The sequence below is a fragment of the Perca fluviatilis genome, chromosome 19 (assembly GCF_010015445.1).
Source record: "Perca fluviatilis chromosome 19, GENO_Pfluv_1.0, whole genome shotgun sequence".
NCBI classification, from domain to species: domain Eukaryota; kingdom Metazoa; phylum Chordata; class Actinopteri; order Perciformes; family Percidae; genus Perca; species Perca fluviatilis.
In genome coordinates this window covers 15,095,740-15,109,855 of record NC_053130.1, presented here as the reverse complement: position 1 = coordinate 15,109,855, position 14,116 = coordinate 15,095,740, and the positions used below count along the sequence as shown (strand labels likewise).

The 14,116-nt window shown below is 38.7% G+C and overlaps 3 protein-coding genes across 3 annotated transcripts; 1 reads left to right on the top strand and 2 right to left on the bottom strand.

Moving 5' to 3' along the window:
- Window positions 1-4,137: 4,137 nt before the first annotated feature.
- LOC120547654 (cholesterol 25-hydroxylase-like protein) lies at window positions 4,138-5,052 on the bottom strand. The gene has a single exon (XM_039783184.1). The coding sequence runs from the start codon at window positions 5,041-5,043 to the stop codon at window positions 4,258-4,260; it is 786 nt and encodes a 261-aa protein (XP_039639118.1). The 5' UTR covers window positions 5,044-5,052; the 3' UTR covers window positions 4,138-4,257.
- A 1,034-nt stretch (window positions 5,053-6,086) lies between these two features.
- Window positions 6,087-10,980, top strand: LOC120548155 (inositol 1,4,5-trisphosphate receptor interacting protein). Its single transcript, XM_039784213.1, has 2 exons — window positions 6,087-6,217; window positions 8,569-10,980. The coding sequence occupies exon 2, from the start codon at window positions 8,636-8,638 to the stop codon at window positions 10,232-10,234; it is 1,599 nt and encodes a 532-aa protein (XP_039640147.1). The 5' UTR covers window positions 6,087-6,217; window positions 8,569-8,635; the 3' UTR covers window positions 10,235-10,980.
- Window positions 10,873-14,088, bottom strand: LOC120548156 (glutathione S-transferase omega-1-like). Its single transcript, XM_039784215.1, has 6 exons — window positions 13,967-14,088; window positions 13,047-13,155; window positions 12,713-12,935; window positions 12,241-12,342; window positions 11,900-12,006; window positions 10,873-11,605 (listed from the first exon to the last, which is right to left on the bottom strand). The coding sequence occupies exons 1-6, from the start codon at window positions 13,992-13,994 to the stop codon at window positions 11,455-11,457; spliced, it is 720 nt and encodes a 239-aa protein (XP_039640149.1). The 5' UTR covers window positions 13,995-14,088; the 3' UTR covers window positions 10,873-11,454.
- Window positions 14,089-14,116: the final 28 nt, after the last annotated feature.

The window sequence follows — 14,116 nt, the reverse complement described above, 5'->3', positions numbered from 1 at the left end:
CAGAAACGTAAAAAAGTGTTGATTTTGACCCAGGACAACAAGTGCATGGTCAACCGGAAGACAACACAAGGGTTAATTGTATACATGTTTTTTTTAATACTTGTTTTTTTTTTTTCCCTCAAGTGACTGTGTGAAACAGCTAGCTGCTGAAATATGCATTGCAGGTTTATTTTTTTATTTTACAAAAGGTGATGCACATTTAAAAAAGACATCCCATTAAACAAAGGTCTTTTCATGAGAATATTCTTGTCTTTATTTAGTAATTTAAGCATTGAGTGTAACATGTTTTAGTGAAAATTCTATAATTTTATATTACAGCAAAGTAAAATGTAAAAATGCATAAGATGTTACTATATTGATCTACATAAAGTAATGTTTTGGCTTGTGACTAAAGAAATTATATTAAAGTATTTGTAAATTTTTATATTTTTTTTAGTTTTTTTTTTTATTAAATAAAAAATTTATTTTTAGAAAGAACTAAAAAAATTACCTGTAACAAAATTAGAGTGTTTAAATTAGTTTATTCTAAACTAAAAACTATACTTGGATGTAATAGTAATATTGGGGTTCTCCAAATTGAAAACTTAATTTGGAAGAATGTAAAATAATGGTTTATGGTCTTCATAACAAATATTTTTACATTGTGTGAATGTAAATCTTTAACTTCGGTTAAATAAATATTTTAATTTATAATAAATAAAAATGTATATTTAGACTAAATCAGAAATATAATTTGAGCAAAACTAAAAAAATTACCTGTAACAAAATTAGAGCGTTTTAATTAGTTTATTCTAAACTAAAAATTATACTTGGATGTAATAGTAATATTGGGTTTCTCCAAATTGAAAACTTAATTTGGAAGAATGTAAAATAATGGTTTATGGTCTTTATAACAAATAATATTTTTACATTGTGTGAATGTAAATCTTTAACTTCGGTTAAATAAATATTTTAATTTATAATAAATAAAAATGTATATTTAGACTAAATCAGAAATATAATTTGAGCAAAACTAAAAAAATTAGCTGTAACAAATTAGAGTAATTTTTTTAAGTTGATCCAAAGTACCATTTTTTTCAGTGCACCCAGCGGTCGGGAGCAACAATATCATTCACTTGGAGTGTTTCTGGCCAACCAATGAAAGTAAGTCAAATATTCACACTCTTTAAAGGGGTGATAGAATGATTATATAGGGTATTTCACACTGTTCCTTATGGTCTCCTAATGGGGTATGTAACATTGGTTGGGCTGAAAATGGCCTGGTTGATATTTTATGGGCCCTTATGCATCCCTGTGTTTTGGCCCTATTTGTAACAAGAGCTTTTCTACCAAATATGGTATGGTCATGAATATTTAGATGAGCTGCGCAGTGATTTGTTGAGCGACTTGCCATACGCAGACATTAGAGACGCGCGTTGATTGGTTGAGCGAATCCCCAATACACATACATTAGAGAAGCGACAGAATCTCATATTCCAGACACTGCAATGTTTCATTACCAAATTCACTCCTGAGACTTTTTAAAGCGAGAAATCAACTATATAAAGCTCAAATATGGGCCGTTTTACAAAAATTGATGGCTAATTGCAAATTTGGTAAGACGTGTCGGACTTTAGGAGCTCCACACAGTCTGACGAGAAAGCGACCGCCTGCTGGGCTCCATACCCAGGGCAAAGTCACCCTTTGTGGATACTGCATACGGGGCTCCGCGGCCAGCTGCCGGCATAACTATATCTATAAATAATACATTTACGGTTTTGAATGTCCCAATGTCTTATAAAGCTAACCGTTGTGTCTGATTTGATTTTAAGGCATTTTTATGAACGCAAGGCGTCTTTGTAGGACGAACAGCTGCTTGCTATATGTCCCATTCATTACAATGGGGAAATACCGCAGCTTGCTCACTTTCGCATAACTAAAGTATATTTACAGTTTGAATTTCGTCACGGCATGAATATTACAGGTTCCTCAAGGTCTTACAAAGCTTAGCTAACACTTGTCCGATTTCGGATTTCAATTGAATGTATTTTTGTGAATGTCAGTTAGGAGGAGGCTAGCTAGCTCTCATTGATGGACTCCATCTCACCGCGGATCTATCAATGAGACTCGCGGACAAGAGGCGTTTATTTCCCCGATTGTTTGTTTAAATAACTCAACACACATACCCATTATAAGATTAACTGGAACCTGCGGGCTGCGGTAAAAGATTGCGGGCGTAACAAGCTCGCTGACACTGCGGTCAGGGCGGCAATGTAGCAACCCAGGCAGCACCAACACCGGCACTAAACTCCGACACACAGTCGGAGAAAATTTGCAATTAGCCATCCATTTTCGTAAAGCAGCCCATATTCGAGCTTTATATGGTTGATTTCTCGCATAAAAAAGTTTCAGAAGTGAATTTTGTAATGGAATAGCAGAGATCTGCGTGACCTAGCTAGATTCAGAAAACTACCTGATCTCAGGTCAGTTGTGTAGCCTATGTAAATGTTGGGGCGTGACTGTTCTCTTAAGGTTCCGGATTTTGAGACGCTTACGCAATCAACTCAGCTTTGTTGGGATTCGCCCGTTTTCAGAGGCAGTTTCAAAATATGAGATTTTCATAGTAAAGGGGTGTCAGTGGGATTTTGAGCTTCTATGTATGTCCTATTTACCCACCAAACTGTCGTTATTCAACTATGACAGGGTAAAATCGGTTTTGCATTCTATCACCCCTTTAAAGCTCTGAACAGAAAGGGTTTTATTGCCAAGTCTTTTAACACATACAAGGAATTTGTTTTGGTGTTGTTGGTGAAAATGTAATTTCTTTCAGGAAGACACCAGTGTAGAAGAACACAAAACAATCTCAAGACTCAACAGATTCATGTTCCCTCCATGAGGAAGGAAGGTAATCTGTCTAGCCGGGTTATTTCAGGTCTGCTGATTAGCCTGTCCACTTTCATTTCTCATCATTCGGCCCAAATTGCGACATTGTCCCTTTATTCACTTTTAACATCAGGCAGTGGTGCTTAAAAATGACCATGTTTGTAATATGTAATGACATCCAGACACAGTTTCTAACATCACTTTTCATGGATTCTTTTGTTGAGACATCAGCATTATATGAGACACATCAGTGTTTCTATGTTTACAGCAACTGCACATCATTATCTCATTTTCAATGTCAATGGAATCTGTTTTATTTATCTATCTATTTTATATAAATGATAAGAAAAGGATAGCACATGGGAAGAATTTTCAGTGAAGGAAGATTAGGAGTGGGTGGAACTGAATGAAGGGATATAAAGCTAAAGATGAGTATCTGTAGAGATAAGAGTGACTGATTTGAAATACTAAGAGGTGGGCACTGGGCACATAACATATAGACTGTCAAAATGAAATAAACATGATACAGCAACTTCAACACAGAGAAAAGTAAAGAAGTGTGTGTGAAAAAAGATGAATGAATAGGCTGAACTTTGATAATGTCAGCACCAAAGGTAAATCATTAGTAGCCTTTCTTTGCAGGTTAACAGCAGCACAAAATGTCCTTCACATATTCTGACAATCATGATCTATTTGAAGTCTTCCTTTACCTCCTCCGTACTCCCTGGAGCGTGCCAAGAAGTATGTCCCAGTGTGTGAAGTACGGTGCGTAGTTTACTTTGAATTTGAGGTGGTGGAGGTGACTGATTTGAAATACTAAGAGGTGGGCACTGGGCACATAACATATAGACTGTCAAAATGAAATAAACATGATACAGCAACTTCAACACAGAGAAAAGTAAAGAAGTGTGTGTGAAAAAAGATGAATGAATAGGCTGAACTTTGAAAATGTCAGCACCAAAGGTAAATCATTAGTAGCCTTTCTTTGCAGGTTAACAGCAGCACAAAATGTCCTTCACATATTCTGACAATCATGATCTATTTGAAGTCTTCCTTTACCTCCTCCGTACTCCTGGAGCGCTGCCAAAGTATGTCCCAGTGTGCAAGATGAAGTTTATTTTGAATTTGAGGTGGTGGAGGTGATTGATTTGAAATACTAAGAGGTGGGCACTGGGCACATAACATATAGACTGTCAAAATGAAATAAACATGATACAGCAACTTCAACACAGAGAAAAGTAAAGGAATTTTTTTTAAAAAAGATGAATGAATAGGCTGAACTTTGAAAATGTCAGCACCAAAGGTAAATCATTAGTAGCCTTTCTTTGCAGGTTAACAGCAGCACAAAATGTCCTTCACATATTCTGACAATCATGATCTATTTGAAGTCTTCCTTTACCTCCTCCGTACTCCCTGGAGCGTGCCAAGAAGTATGTCCCAGTGTGTGAAGTACGGTGCGTAGTTTACTTTGAATTTGAGGTGGTGGAGGTCATGATGCCTGGCTCCTCCGTAGAGGCCAAAGGGCACCAGTCTATGTGGAGACCAGGGGAATTCATAGCCAGAGTGCGCCTCCACAGACAGATACATGTTTGTGACAAAGAAGAGCATCTCTGTGAGTGGATGGCAGTCCAGGAGGGCAGGGTTCAGAGCTGCAAAGAAGGCGAGGCTCAGCATCTCCCAGACCCCTGTGTTTTCTGTTGCCAGAGAGAAGGTGACCGTGTAGAGGTGGTGCTCCTTGTGGAAGAAACGGTAGAGCCACAACACCTTGTGATGTAGCAGATGCCACAAAAAGTACTGCATGTCAAACAGGAGGAGGCAGGCTAGTATGTCCGTAACAACAGACAGCATCTCAGGTGCCAGTGGAGGAAAAAACACAGGCCTCCAGTGCCAGTATACAACAGAAAGAGGGAAAATGAAAAAGACATGGTTGTGGAGAATTTTGCACAAGCACCTGCAAGCCATTGGCCATGTGACCTCGCTTTGAGGCTGGATCTTGAAGCGGCGCACCAGGGTCAGTCTGGAACAGAGCAAATCCAGACAAACAAAAGGCAAGCAGCAGCTCAGGTAAACTGTCAGAGAGAAGACAACTGGGAAAAAAGGAGATCTGAGGAAGCTCTGATGTCTTAACCAGTCCCAAAGAATCTGCAAACAGAACATCTCGGTGGCTTCTGAGTTTGTCATCTCTGCAGTGTGAGAAAACGTAACTGTTCTGATACATTTGAACTTAGTAAAGGGGTGGTGTTGATGAAATGTTGCATAAAGGGGAGGGGTTTAACAAGACACTGACAAAGAAAACATTTGTCATGTCATGTGTGCCAATAAATGACACACACAAAAGTGTTTTATGTCTGTAAGTCAGTGGATTTTTGCTTCTAAAGGCCAACATTTTGATTGTTGTTGTAGACCTGAGTAGGCTGTTGTAAGGAATGAGTAGTGTGGTTTTATCTGTGGGTCCTTTCTGTCCTGATTTGCTCAAGCATGAAGTGCCACCTTGTGGATGCAAAATATTTCTTGTTACCACATAGCCTAGTACTGTAACAGTGTAACCATGTTGTTAATTTGTATGCCATTTTAAAGATTAGCTGAGATATTTCATGTAACATTTGACCCACATCAAGGCCCAACTTTAAGAAAGGTTTTTTGTTTTGTTTACATTTTGCAACATCTTAGTTTATGGCTTAAAAGTGAAAATTAGCAAATCAACAAATGCCTTTATGCACACGGTCCACTTATGTTTAAGTTAAAGTCTTTAGGAGTTTCACAACTAGGCCTACTGATGATCTATAGTCATCCAAGTTTTGCAAAAGAATTGGAATATAACCTTCAGAGAACCCTCTTCTTTAGGGGAAGTTCCCTGAAGGTTTCTTGTTTGCTGAGCACTTCCTCCCACAATACTTCCTACAATATCACGTTAATATAAAATAGGCCCCTATGTTTCATATTGAAATGGATACATAGGAGCATAAAATAAAATAGGCCTACATCAAAGTGCACAGTGACAATAACCTAGGTGCAATACACAGTGTATAGGTTGACTTCAGCAAATAGTAAATTCATTCAGACTGATTTACGTTTTTAAACTGGATCACATCAAGTGAAAACTGTTTGACTGTGCACACCATTTATGATATTTAAATTAAATCAAGAAACCGGAATCTTGCTCTTTACAGCTCAAGAAGAGGGGAAGCTGGGCGGTGTCTGTCTTTATGGGTGGGGCGCACAGTCAGGAAATGTGTAAGAAAAGAGCTGTGAAAAAACGGTTTCCCACGTTCTCGCATGAGTTTGATGAGGCTGCGTTTATTGGAGAGCTCACCACTGTTCATCACCATGAACTTAGCCAGAGAACAGCATAAAGGTAGGTTCATCAACTTTTATTTTTTACACCGAATGATTTCTAACTAGGCTACTTGTCTAGACTTTTTTTTTTTTTTTTTAAATTGACGAAGAACGATGTCCAAGCCGCAAACGTGCAATTATGTTGCCCAAATGATGCTTGTTGCAAAATGTTCTGGAAGGTAAACGTTTTAGCTGTTGTTGTTTTCTACAACGCTTTACACAGCATCACACAGTTTGTAAGCTGTTGAGTGACTCATGTGTCTGGAATAATGTTTTTCTGCTGCGACATTTCCGTGATGAGTGAGTGCCGCGGGTTAGCTACTATTTTGTTGCTAAGACAACCGAGGAGGTAACCGTTGGCAGTGTGTGTAAACGACATCACTTTACAAGTAGGCCTACACAGACACGTCATAGTAGAGGTGGAAAGCCGTGTGTTTTACATTTAGGCCTACTCATGTACGTAGAATAACTACATGACCCAATGTAGGGGCTGATTGAGTAACATTTTAAAGTAGGCACTTGTAGGCCTACTTCAGTGGTGAACGAAGTAGGCCTACTCAGATCTGTTATTCAAGTAAAAGTAGCAATAGCCTACCTCAGGGTAGAAATCTAGTGTGAAGAAGGCTAGAAGCTAGTCCTTTTCAAATTTGTACAAAAGTATTAGCATAAAAATAATAACGTTTAAAAAGTAGCCTACTCATGCAGAATGGTCAATTTTAGAATAATACATTATGGATTATAGTAATTGATTCATTAATGTATAGGCCTTGGCCTACATCACTTTTATGTTGCAGCTGATAAGGGTGGAGCTGATATGAATTAGCCCACTTAATATACTGCTGGGTAGCTTATAGTTAATGATAAATCCTCTTCATTTGATAGTTGATTATACTTTGTGTTAATAATCTAAACCTGCAAAGTACCCAGTAGACTAACTAAAGTTTTAAAAGCAATGTATTCAAGTAAGGTACAACTACTTAAAATTGTACTTAAGTACAGTACTTGAGTAAATGGGCACCATACACAACTGACTTTTTGACTACTTAAGTACCTCCATTCATAAAATATTGTAGGCTCCTCCTTACTCCAACATAAGAGAAGAAAATGTATACTTTTTACTCCACTACATGTATTTGACAGCTGTAGCTATTGGTTACTTTACAGATTAAAATGGTTCATATGGAAATGATACAAAATATAAAGAATAAGCTGTGTAAATTATAAAGCAATAATTCACAGAGTAGCCATGCTAATAACAATAATAATAATAGTAATACATTTTATTTATATAGCGCTTTTCAGGGTACTCAAAGACACTTTACAATAAAACCAGTACATTAAGCACAACATGACGATCCAATATTATCAACATTTTGCTGATAATACTTATGTACTTTAAGGAGTTTTACTTTTACCAGAGTATTTTTATATAGTGGTCTTAGTAATTAATTTTGTAACTGAAATATGTTTGAGGAAAAGTGAGTAGGATTCAGGCTTTGTTTATTTTGTTTGTTATTGGTTGGAATGTTTGGATGGAATGAGCCATGTAGGCTAAGTGTAGGAAAACATCCCAGTGAGTAAGTCATGGGAAGTTTCCCCTGGCTCTGTTGCCTCACATACTCTGCGGACATTTTAAAGCTCAAGTCTGACAGAACATCTCATGTGTACTTCCCATTTCTCGTTTCAGTTATTTGCCGAAGGAAGTCCCATTTTGAGCATATTATATGCCTTTATTTTAAAGATCATAATGATGATAGTAATGCAGTCAGTAATTCAATTTAATTATTCAAATAACTTTATTTATACCCCGGGGGAAATTAAACTTCAACTAAAAGTATGAACATTAGCAAGAGACTTATGTAATTTCCTCTTTTGTACAATATATTGCATTAGTTGTGGGTTATCTGATGACGTCCAGGAAAGAAGATAATAATGTCAATGTGAGTTTTTCCCACATTGTTTCACTTAGAAGCAGGATTTCATCTTATATAATCCTTTATTTGGACATTTTCCAGAAAGGGAGGTGTTATTCAGTTTTTGTTTTTGGACAAAATGTTAACCGGATGTAAATGCTAACAGGCACAATGTTGGTAACTAAATAGGGTTATCAGAGAAGGGCAACCAAGGGGCTGAATCTTCCTTCCTCACATGTTGCACAGTCTGATACTGAACAAGTGCGTCACTCAGCCCACTGCCTCTATATTTAGAGGTACAATCTGTGCTTCCCCTAGGGTGGAGTACTACAAAAAATAACTGGATTCTTTTTATAGATACCATGATGTTCATAAATTTTATTCAGGCCACAAACACAATTTTTTGTTTTATATCCACCTGGATTCTCAGTAAAACCACTGTCTGTTTTTGTTGCAGGATCTGAGCTGCAGCTGCCTGGAAGTCTGCGAGGTGCTTAAATGTGTATTTCAGAAACAAGCTGAAGATGCAGGGGGCCATTGCACGAGTGTGTATGGTGATGGCCGCTGCCATATTAAACCACCCCTTGCTCTTTCCCAAAGAGAACACCACACTCCAGGACCAGGAGCTCATAGCTCGCATGCGGGAGCATGAGGAGAAGCTTGAAATGGAGGAGGCCAGGCTGGAGAAAGAGCTTTCCCAGCTGGACTCAAAGCAGGAAGAACCCAGCTCGGAGGAAGGTTGTAGTTGGTACTTTTGGAGCACAGTGTCTTTCGTCATATTCTTCGCTATCGAGATGTGCAGGGTGCAGGGTGGTGCTGACACAGAAATCCGGCCAGTTGAGGATGAAGACATGCTTTTAGAGAGTGGATCCATCACCCCCAGGACGATGGTGCTGGATAAGGATATCCTGAGCGACTTCTGTGACAAATGCACCTACACTTCAGCCCATGAAAACTGGAGGGTGAGGGAGTTTGTTGAGGGTTTTGCCGATGACTTGCTTGAATCGCTCAGGAGTGTATGTGACAGGGAGGCAGACATGGAGGTCTGGGACTTTGTCGGGATTGGAAGCATGTTTGAGTCATGGAAGGTTTGCAAGCCACTGATGTGTGACCTTATAGTGCCGTTCTCGCCTCCAGATCCGTACTCCTTTCAGTTCCACCTGTGGTGCAGCCCCTCCAGTGACATGCCTCCCGACATGCAGGGCTGCGGCAAGATAAAGGTGACCAGGTTTGGTGAGAACGAGGAGGGCTGTCTCTGTGGCAGTGCTAACCTGGGAGAGGACATGCTTTGTCTGTTGCATGGCAAGGATGACACACTCAAAGTGGACCGTAGTCCTGATGAATTGCTGTGCTCTAGAAACACACGTTTCTTAGCCAAAGATCAAGTCATGAAGTGGTTTCAGATCTCTGTAACCAAAGCTTGGGGACGCATCTCTCACAAATACGACTTTGAGGTCACTTTTCGCAACCTGGATGCTGCCGGTGCTCTAAAGATCCGATTCCGTTCAGGGAAAGTCATCGTAATGAACATCATACCGGTGGTTCAGTTGGAGGATACAGATGCTTATTTCGTCTCACACTTTCCATCAGATTGTGACAGCTTTCCTGACCCATACTGGCCCCTCTCTTTTGCGGTCTATGAGAGGAATTTGCTGAAACATTTCGCTAAACGCCTACCACAACATTCCTGTCATTTACACTGCCTTCAGATAGTTACCTTCCTACACAGAAAGCAGACAGGGCTCACAGGAAAAAGTGCCCTGACTAACTACCACTTAAAGACCGCTCTGTTGCATCTGTTGCTGAGTAAAAGGCCCTCTGTGTGGGGCATTAAGAGTGTAGAGCACAGGCTTCGGGATGTGCTCAGCTTCTTGCAGAGGAGCCTACATGAGAAGAGACTTCATCATGTTCTGATTGGGAACAGTAACGTGCCAAAGGAAGTCCAGGTACCTGAGATAATTCGCAAAGCAGAGCCCATCAATCTGTTCCGGTCTCTGGTGTTGCAGAGGGAACTTTATGCAACAACAATCGGGCATTTCCACGAGATGTTGAGAAATGCACCTGTGCTCATACAAGAGTACACACCGCACTTACCAAATGGAGGTTTACACCAGACTAGATGAAAGTTTGTGAGCTTTGGCCAAGTTTGTTTTATCATGACTAAAGCACTAGCAGATCTTTAAATATCATTCAGGGTTACTAAGAATAAGGTTAAAAATAGTTGCACCAGATACACAAATAAAAGGTGCACATACAATTATTTTAGTTACCGCTGATATGACATGTAGTTGTTTTTGTTGCAGTTGCTTTCTTTACGCTTGACAAGGTAGTGTGAATAAGGGACTCCGAACAACACATTAGCAGAATTTAAACAGTGTTTACTTTTTTTATTTTATTCGGTCTGTAGGATGGTTTCTTGCTTGTTTTTATAGGTGTAACCAGGACGAGAGTTTTTCAGAAGTTATTTGCTGCCTTTAAAAGAAGTAGCAACAAGTATTAGTAATGCATCTCACCATTCACCTATAAAAGGCAAAGCACTTTTTCAGTTTAATCAAAAATTTAAACAGAAATACCTCTCATGCTGGTCTAAATGGGGAGTAATTTACAAGTGTTTTTGTTTGCATTCATACTGTTGCAAATCTGATGGCAGCTATTACATTTTGTAATGTTCAATGTTTTTTATTGCTTATTAGGAAGCAAAATTGTTAAGTTTCTACTGTATTGTCCAGTTGTCCCCTGTTTATTAAATGGGACCACCCTGTGTAGCCTGGGGGGAAAACATGTTTATTATAACAGTCAAAAGAGTCATTACATGTACAATTTTTTGTATTAGGAAAAAGTGCCACATCATTAAACACCTTGAGTCTTATTTACCTCACTGTACCTCATTCCTATTATGGTTCATATTTTTTTCTTCAATAAAAAAATAAGTCTTAATTGTTCAATAAAAAAACATTAATTGTATCATTTGCTACCATATATTACATCAGTTAGAAAAAAAGACATGACTCCAGAATAACAATGACCAAAAACATGGATATGAATAAATGGGACGGTTTAAAGGCCATGAACCCTTTGAAGGTGTTGATAGTTAATGTGGCAGATTGGACCTTTTCCAGGACTGTGTGGGTGTGGTTAGACTAAGTGATTGACATCTTCCTGAGTCCACTGTTAGTGTTGTCGCACCTGTTAGGGCGAAAACAAACAAATGACACCTTTGTCATCCTTATTGGTAGAAAGAATTTGTGACCTAATAAGTTCCCATCAAAGCTCTAGCCCACCATCAACCTGAAAAGAAGGTAATCAGCCAGAATAACTGAAAACACCAGTGATCACTTCTTTTCTACAAGCCATAGTCATAGTTGGGTTTCCCCTCAACGTAAGTCTTGTAGAAGGCTTTGTGGTTGTCCACGCTGTGCATGGTGGCTTTGACAGCCGCGTCATCCAGCATGCGCTCTGTCCACTTCTTCAGCTCGGGTGTGCTGTCAAGGCAGCTGAAAAGACAACGGGAATCAAATCATTCACCTAAGACCAAATTACAACACCTGGACATTATTTGTCCTCATGAAATATGATTTGTCAGATGTCATGAAGGAAATCTGACAAAGAAGACGTATAGGCTCGGTTCTGGTGAGATTCCCTGCTCTTCATCATACAAGTCTTACTTTTGTACTGTACTTAATATTTGTACGTTTTGCTCCTCTCCATGGTGACCTTGAGTGTATTGAAATGCTACAGTCAATAAAATGTATTTATTTTTAAAAAGGTCCTGATAGATTGTTACTTACTGTTTCAGTCCATACGCCTCCAGCCTCTCAAACCACGGCCACATCATGTAGTCAATCATCGTGATGGAATCACCACCAAAGAACTTGGTCTTCTTGTTAACCAGGTCCTGAAAAATTAACATCACGTCCATTAGTATTGTATAAAACACTAAACTAGGTACAGTCAAAGACCGGTACATGGGTGATCTCACTTTAGTCATTATCTTTAATTACAATTCATAGACAATTACAGCTGTGCTCTCATGCTCATTCCTGGGAACAATTTTGACTTTACAATCTACCAAATCAAACATGTCTGGTGAATGTGTAAAGAAACCAGAGCACTCGACTTAGCAACCTACGTCATTTAATTGGGAAAGCTTCTCTTTCAGTTCAGCTTCCAGTCCTGAGACATCCTGGCCGTTCCTTTTCTCCATTGGGATCTTGTAGAAGTATGGTATTATCTGTAGAAAACAGTGGCTTTAATATGATTAACAGAAGACATGTATATAAAACATAACCCCAGGATTAAGAAACAGGTCTTTAACTGCCTTGCACTATATTTATATTTAAATCTTAAATCTCAGACTACACCGATATTTTACTATTCCTTCCCTCTCTTCAATTGTTATTGTATATTTCTTGTAAATTATATTGTATTGTTATACTGTATACTTAACTATTTTTTTTTTTATACATTTCTTACTGTCCTGTTGTATGTTAAGTGAGCGTTGTACTTTGAGATCAAAGATTAACCGGAGTCAAATTCCTTATTTGTTTATGCAAAAACCTGGCCAATAAAGCAGATTCTGATTCTCATATACAGTAAGGTACCTTGGAAAATAGCTCCAGCATCATCTTCTGTTGAGCTTTACCAAAAGGAGAGGAAGGAAGCAGCTTCTTCTCAGGGTAAACTTCATCCAGGTAGTCACAGGTGATGGGAGACTCATATATCACCTCACCAGCAGGTGTCTCCAGTGTTGGGACAAGACCAAGGGGATTCCTCTCAAGGTACCAGTCAGGCTTGTCTTTCAAGTTGATGTTGATGGTGTCATGCCTAAAAGAGAAAACGAGGTTATTTAATCAAAAGCACACATCACAGGAATTTAATGTCTTGCTATTAGAGAAACTATGGTTAAAAATAATACATAATTAAACGTGTCTTTACTTGATCCCTTTGGCACTCAGCACTAATCTGGTCCTCTGGGCGAAGGGGCAGAATCTCATGCTGTAAAGTCTGATGTAGCCGTTGGGGACTGGACCGGGTGCAGCACTCCCTGTAAGAAAAAGATATTGCCATTTCCGTACATGACAAAATGCAACTAGGAGAGCATGTTGATTTATGTTTGCTGCCATTTATGCCTGAAATTAAATTAAAACAACTAGTGGTGAATAATAATATTTTGTAAAGAATCTCAGTTATTAACTTCTTTATCCAATGTAAAACCAGTCTTCAGAACTTCATCCTTTCAGCCATTTACAGTCACATAGGAAAGTGAGAGGTGTCCCTAACCTTTACACTGATAACATTTTAAAATGAGTGACTTATAATTTCAGTAAATTAGCCTAAAAATACTTCTAGGACTTATACAACTGCATGTCATCAGATCATAGTGTCCACAAGGGAGTCGCTGTACACTGAGCGAATTCTATCTTAAGTGCATTACATTCAGTGGTACAGATTTAAAAAAAATAATAATAATAAAGTTGATTCTTTGGGCTACTTACACCGCTCTTATCTAGCTACTGTTGGATGCATTATAAGAACGGACTGAGGAGGTTAACGTTACATGTAATCATCATGACTCGGCAGAAATAGCCATCATGACTTTGCAGAAATATTTACGTAACAGCAGTCAGAGAGGAATAAATCTCGAATGGGATCTCAAACATCTGGTAGCATGCAAAGTTCAGTTTAATAACTCAGGTTTTAATAATGAGGAATGCATTCCGTGGAAAAGAAAGACATACGCACATAAACTTCTGATATTTAACGTTACGTGACAGATTTAAGGAAGTGACAAAGAATAACTGCTAATCGTAGTTAAGCTTGCTAGCAAGTCAATCAGTAATCGCTGTGTGTCTTACCTTTGGCAAAACACTTTTCAGTAGACATTTTGACACTTGTGGTGAATGAAAACAGCCTTGGCACGGACGGAGAAGGTTTGTGAATGACCGAGGAGACAGGTTGGGTTGAATTCGGTTGAATTATTTAACACATTGGGCGTGTCAGATAAG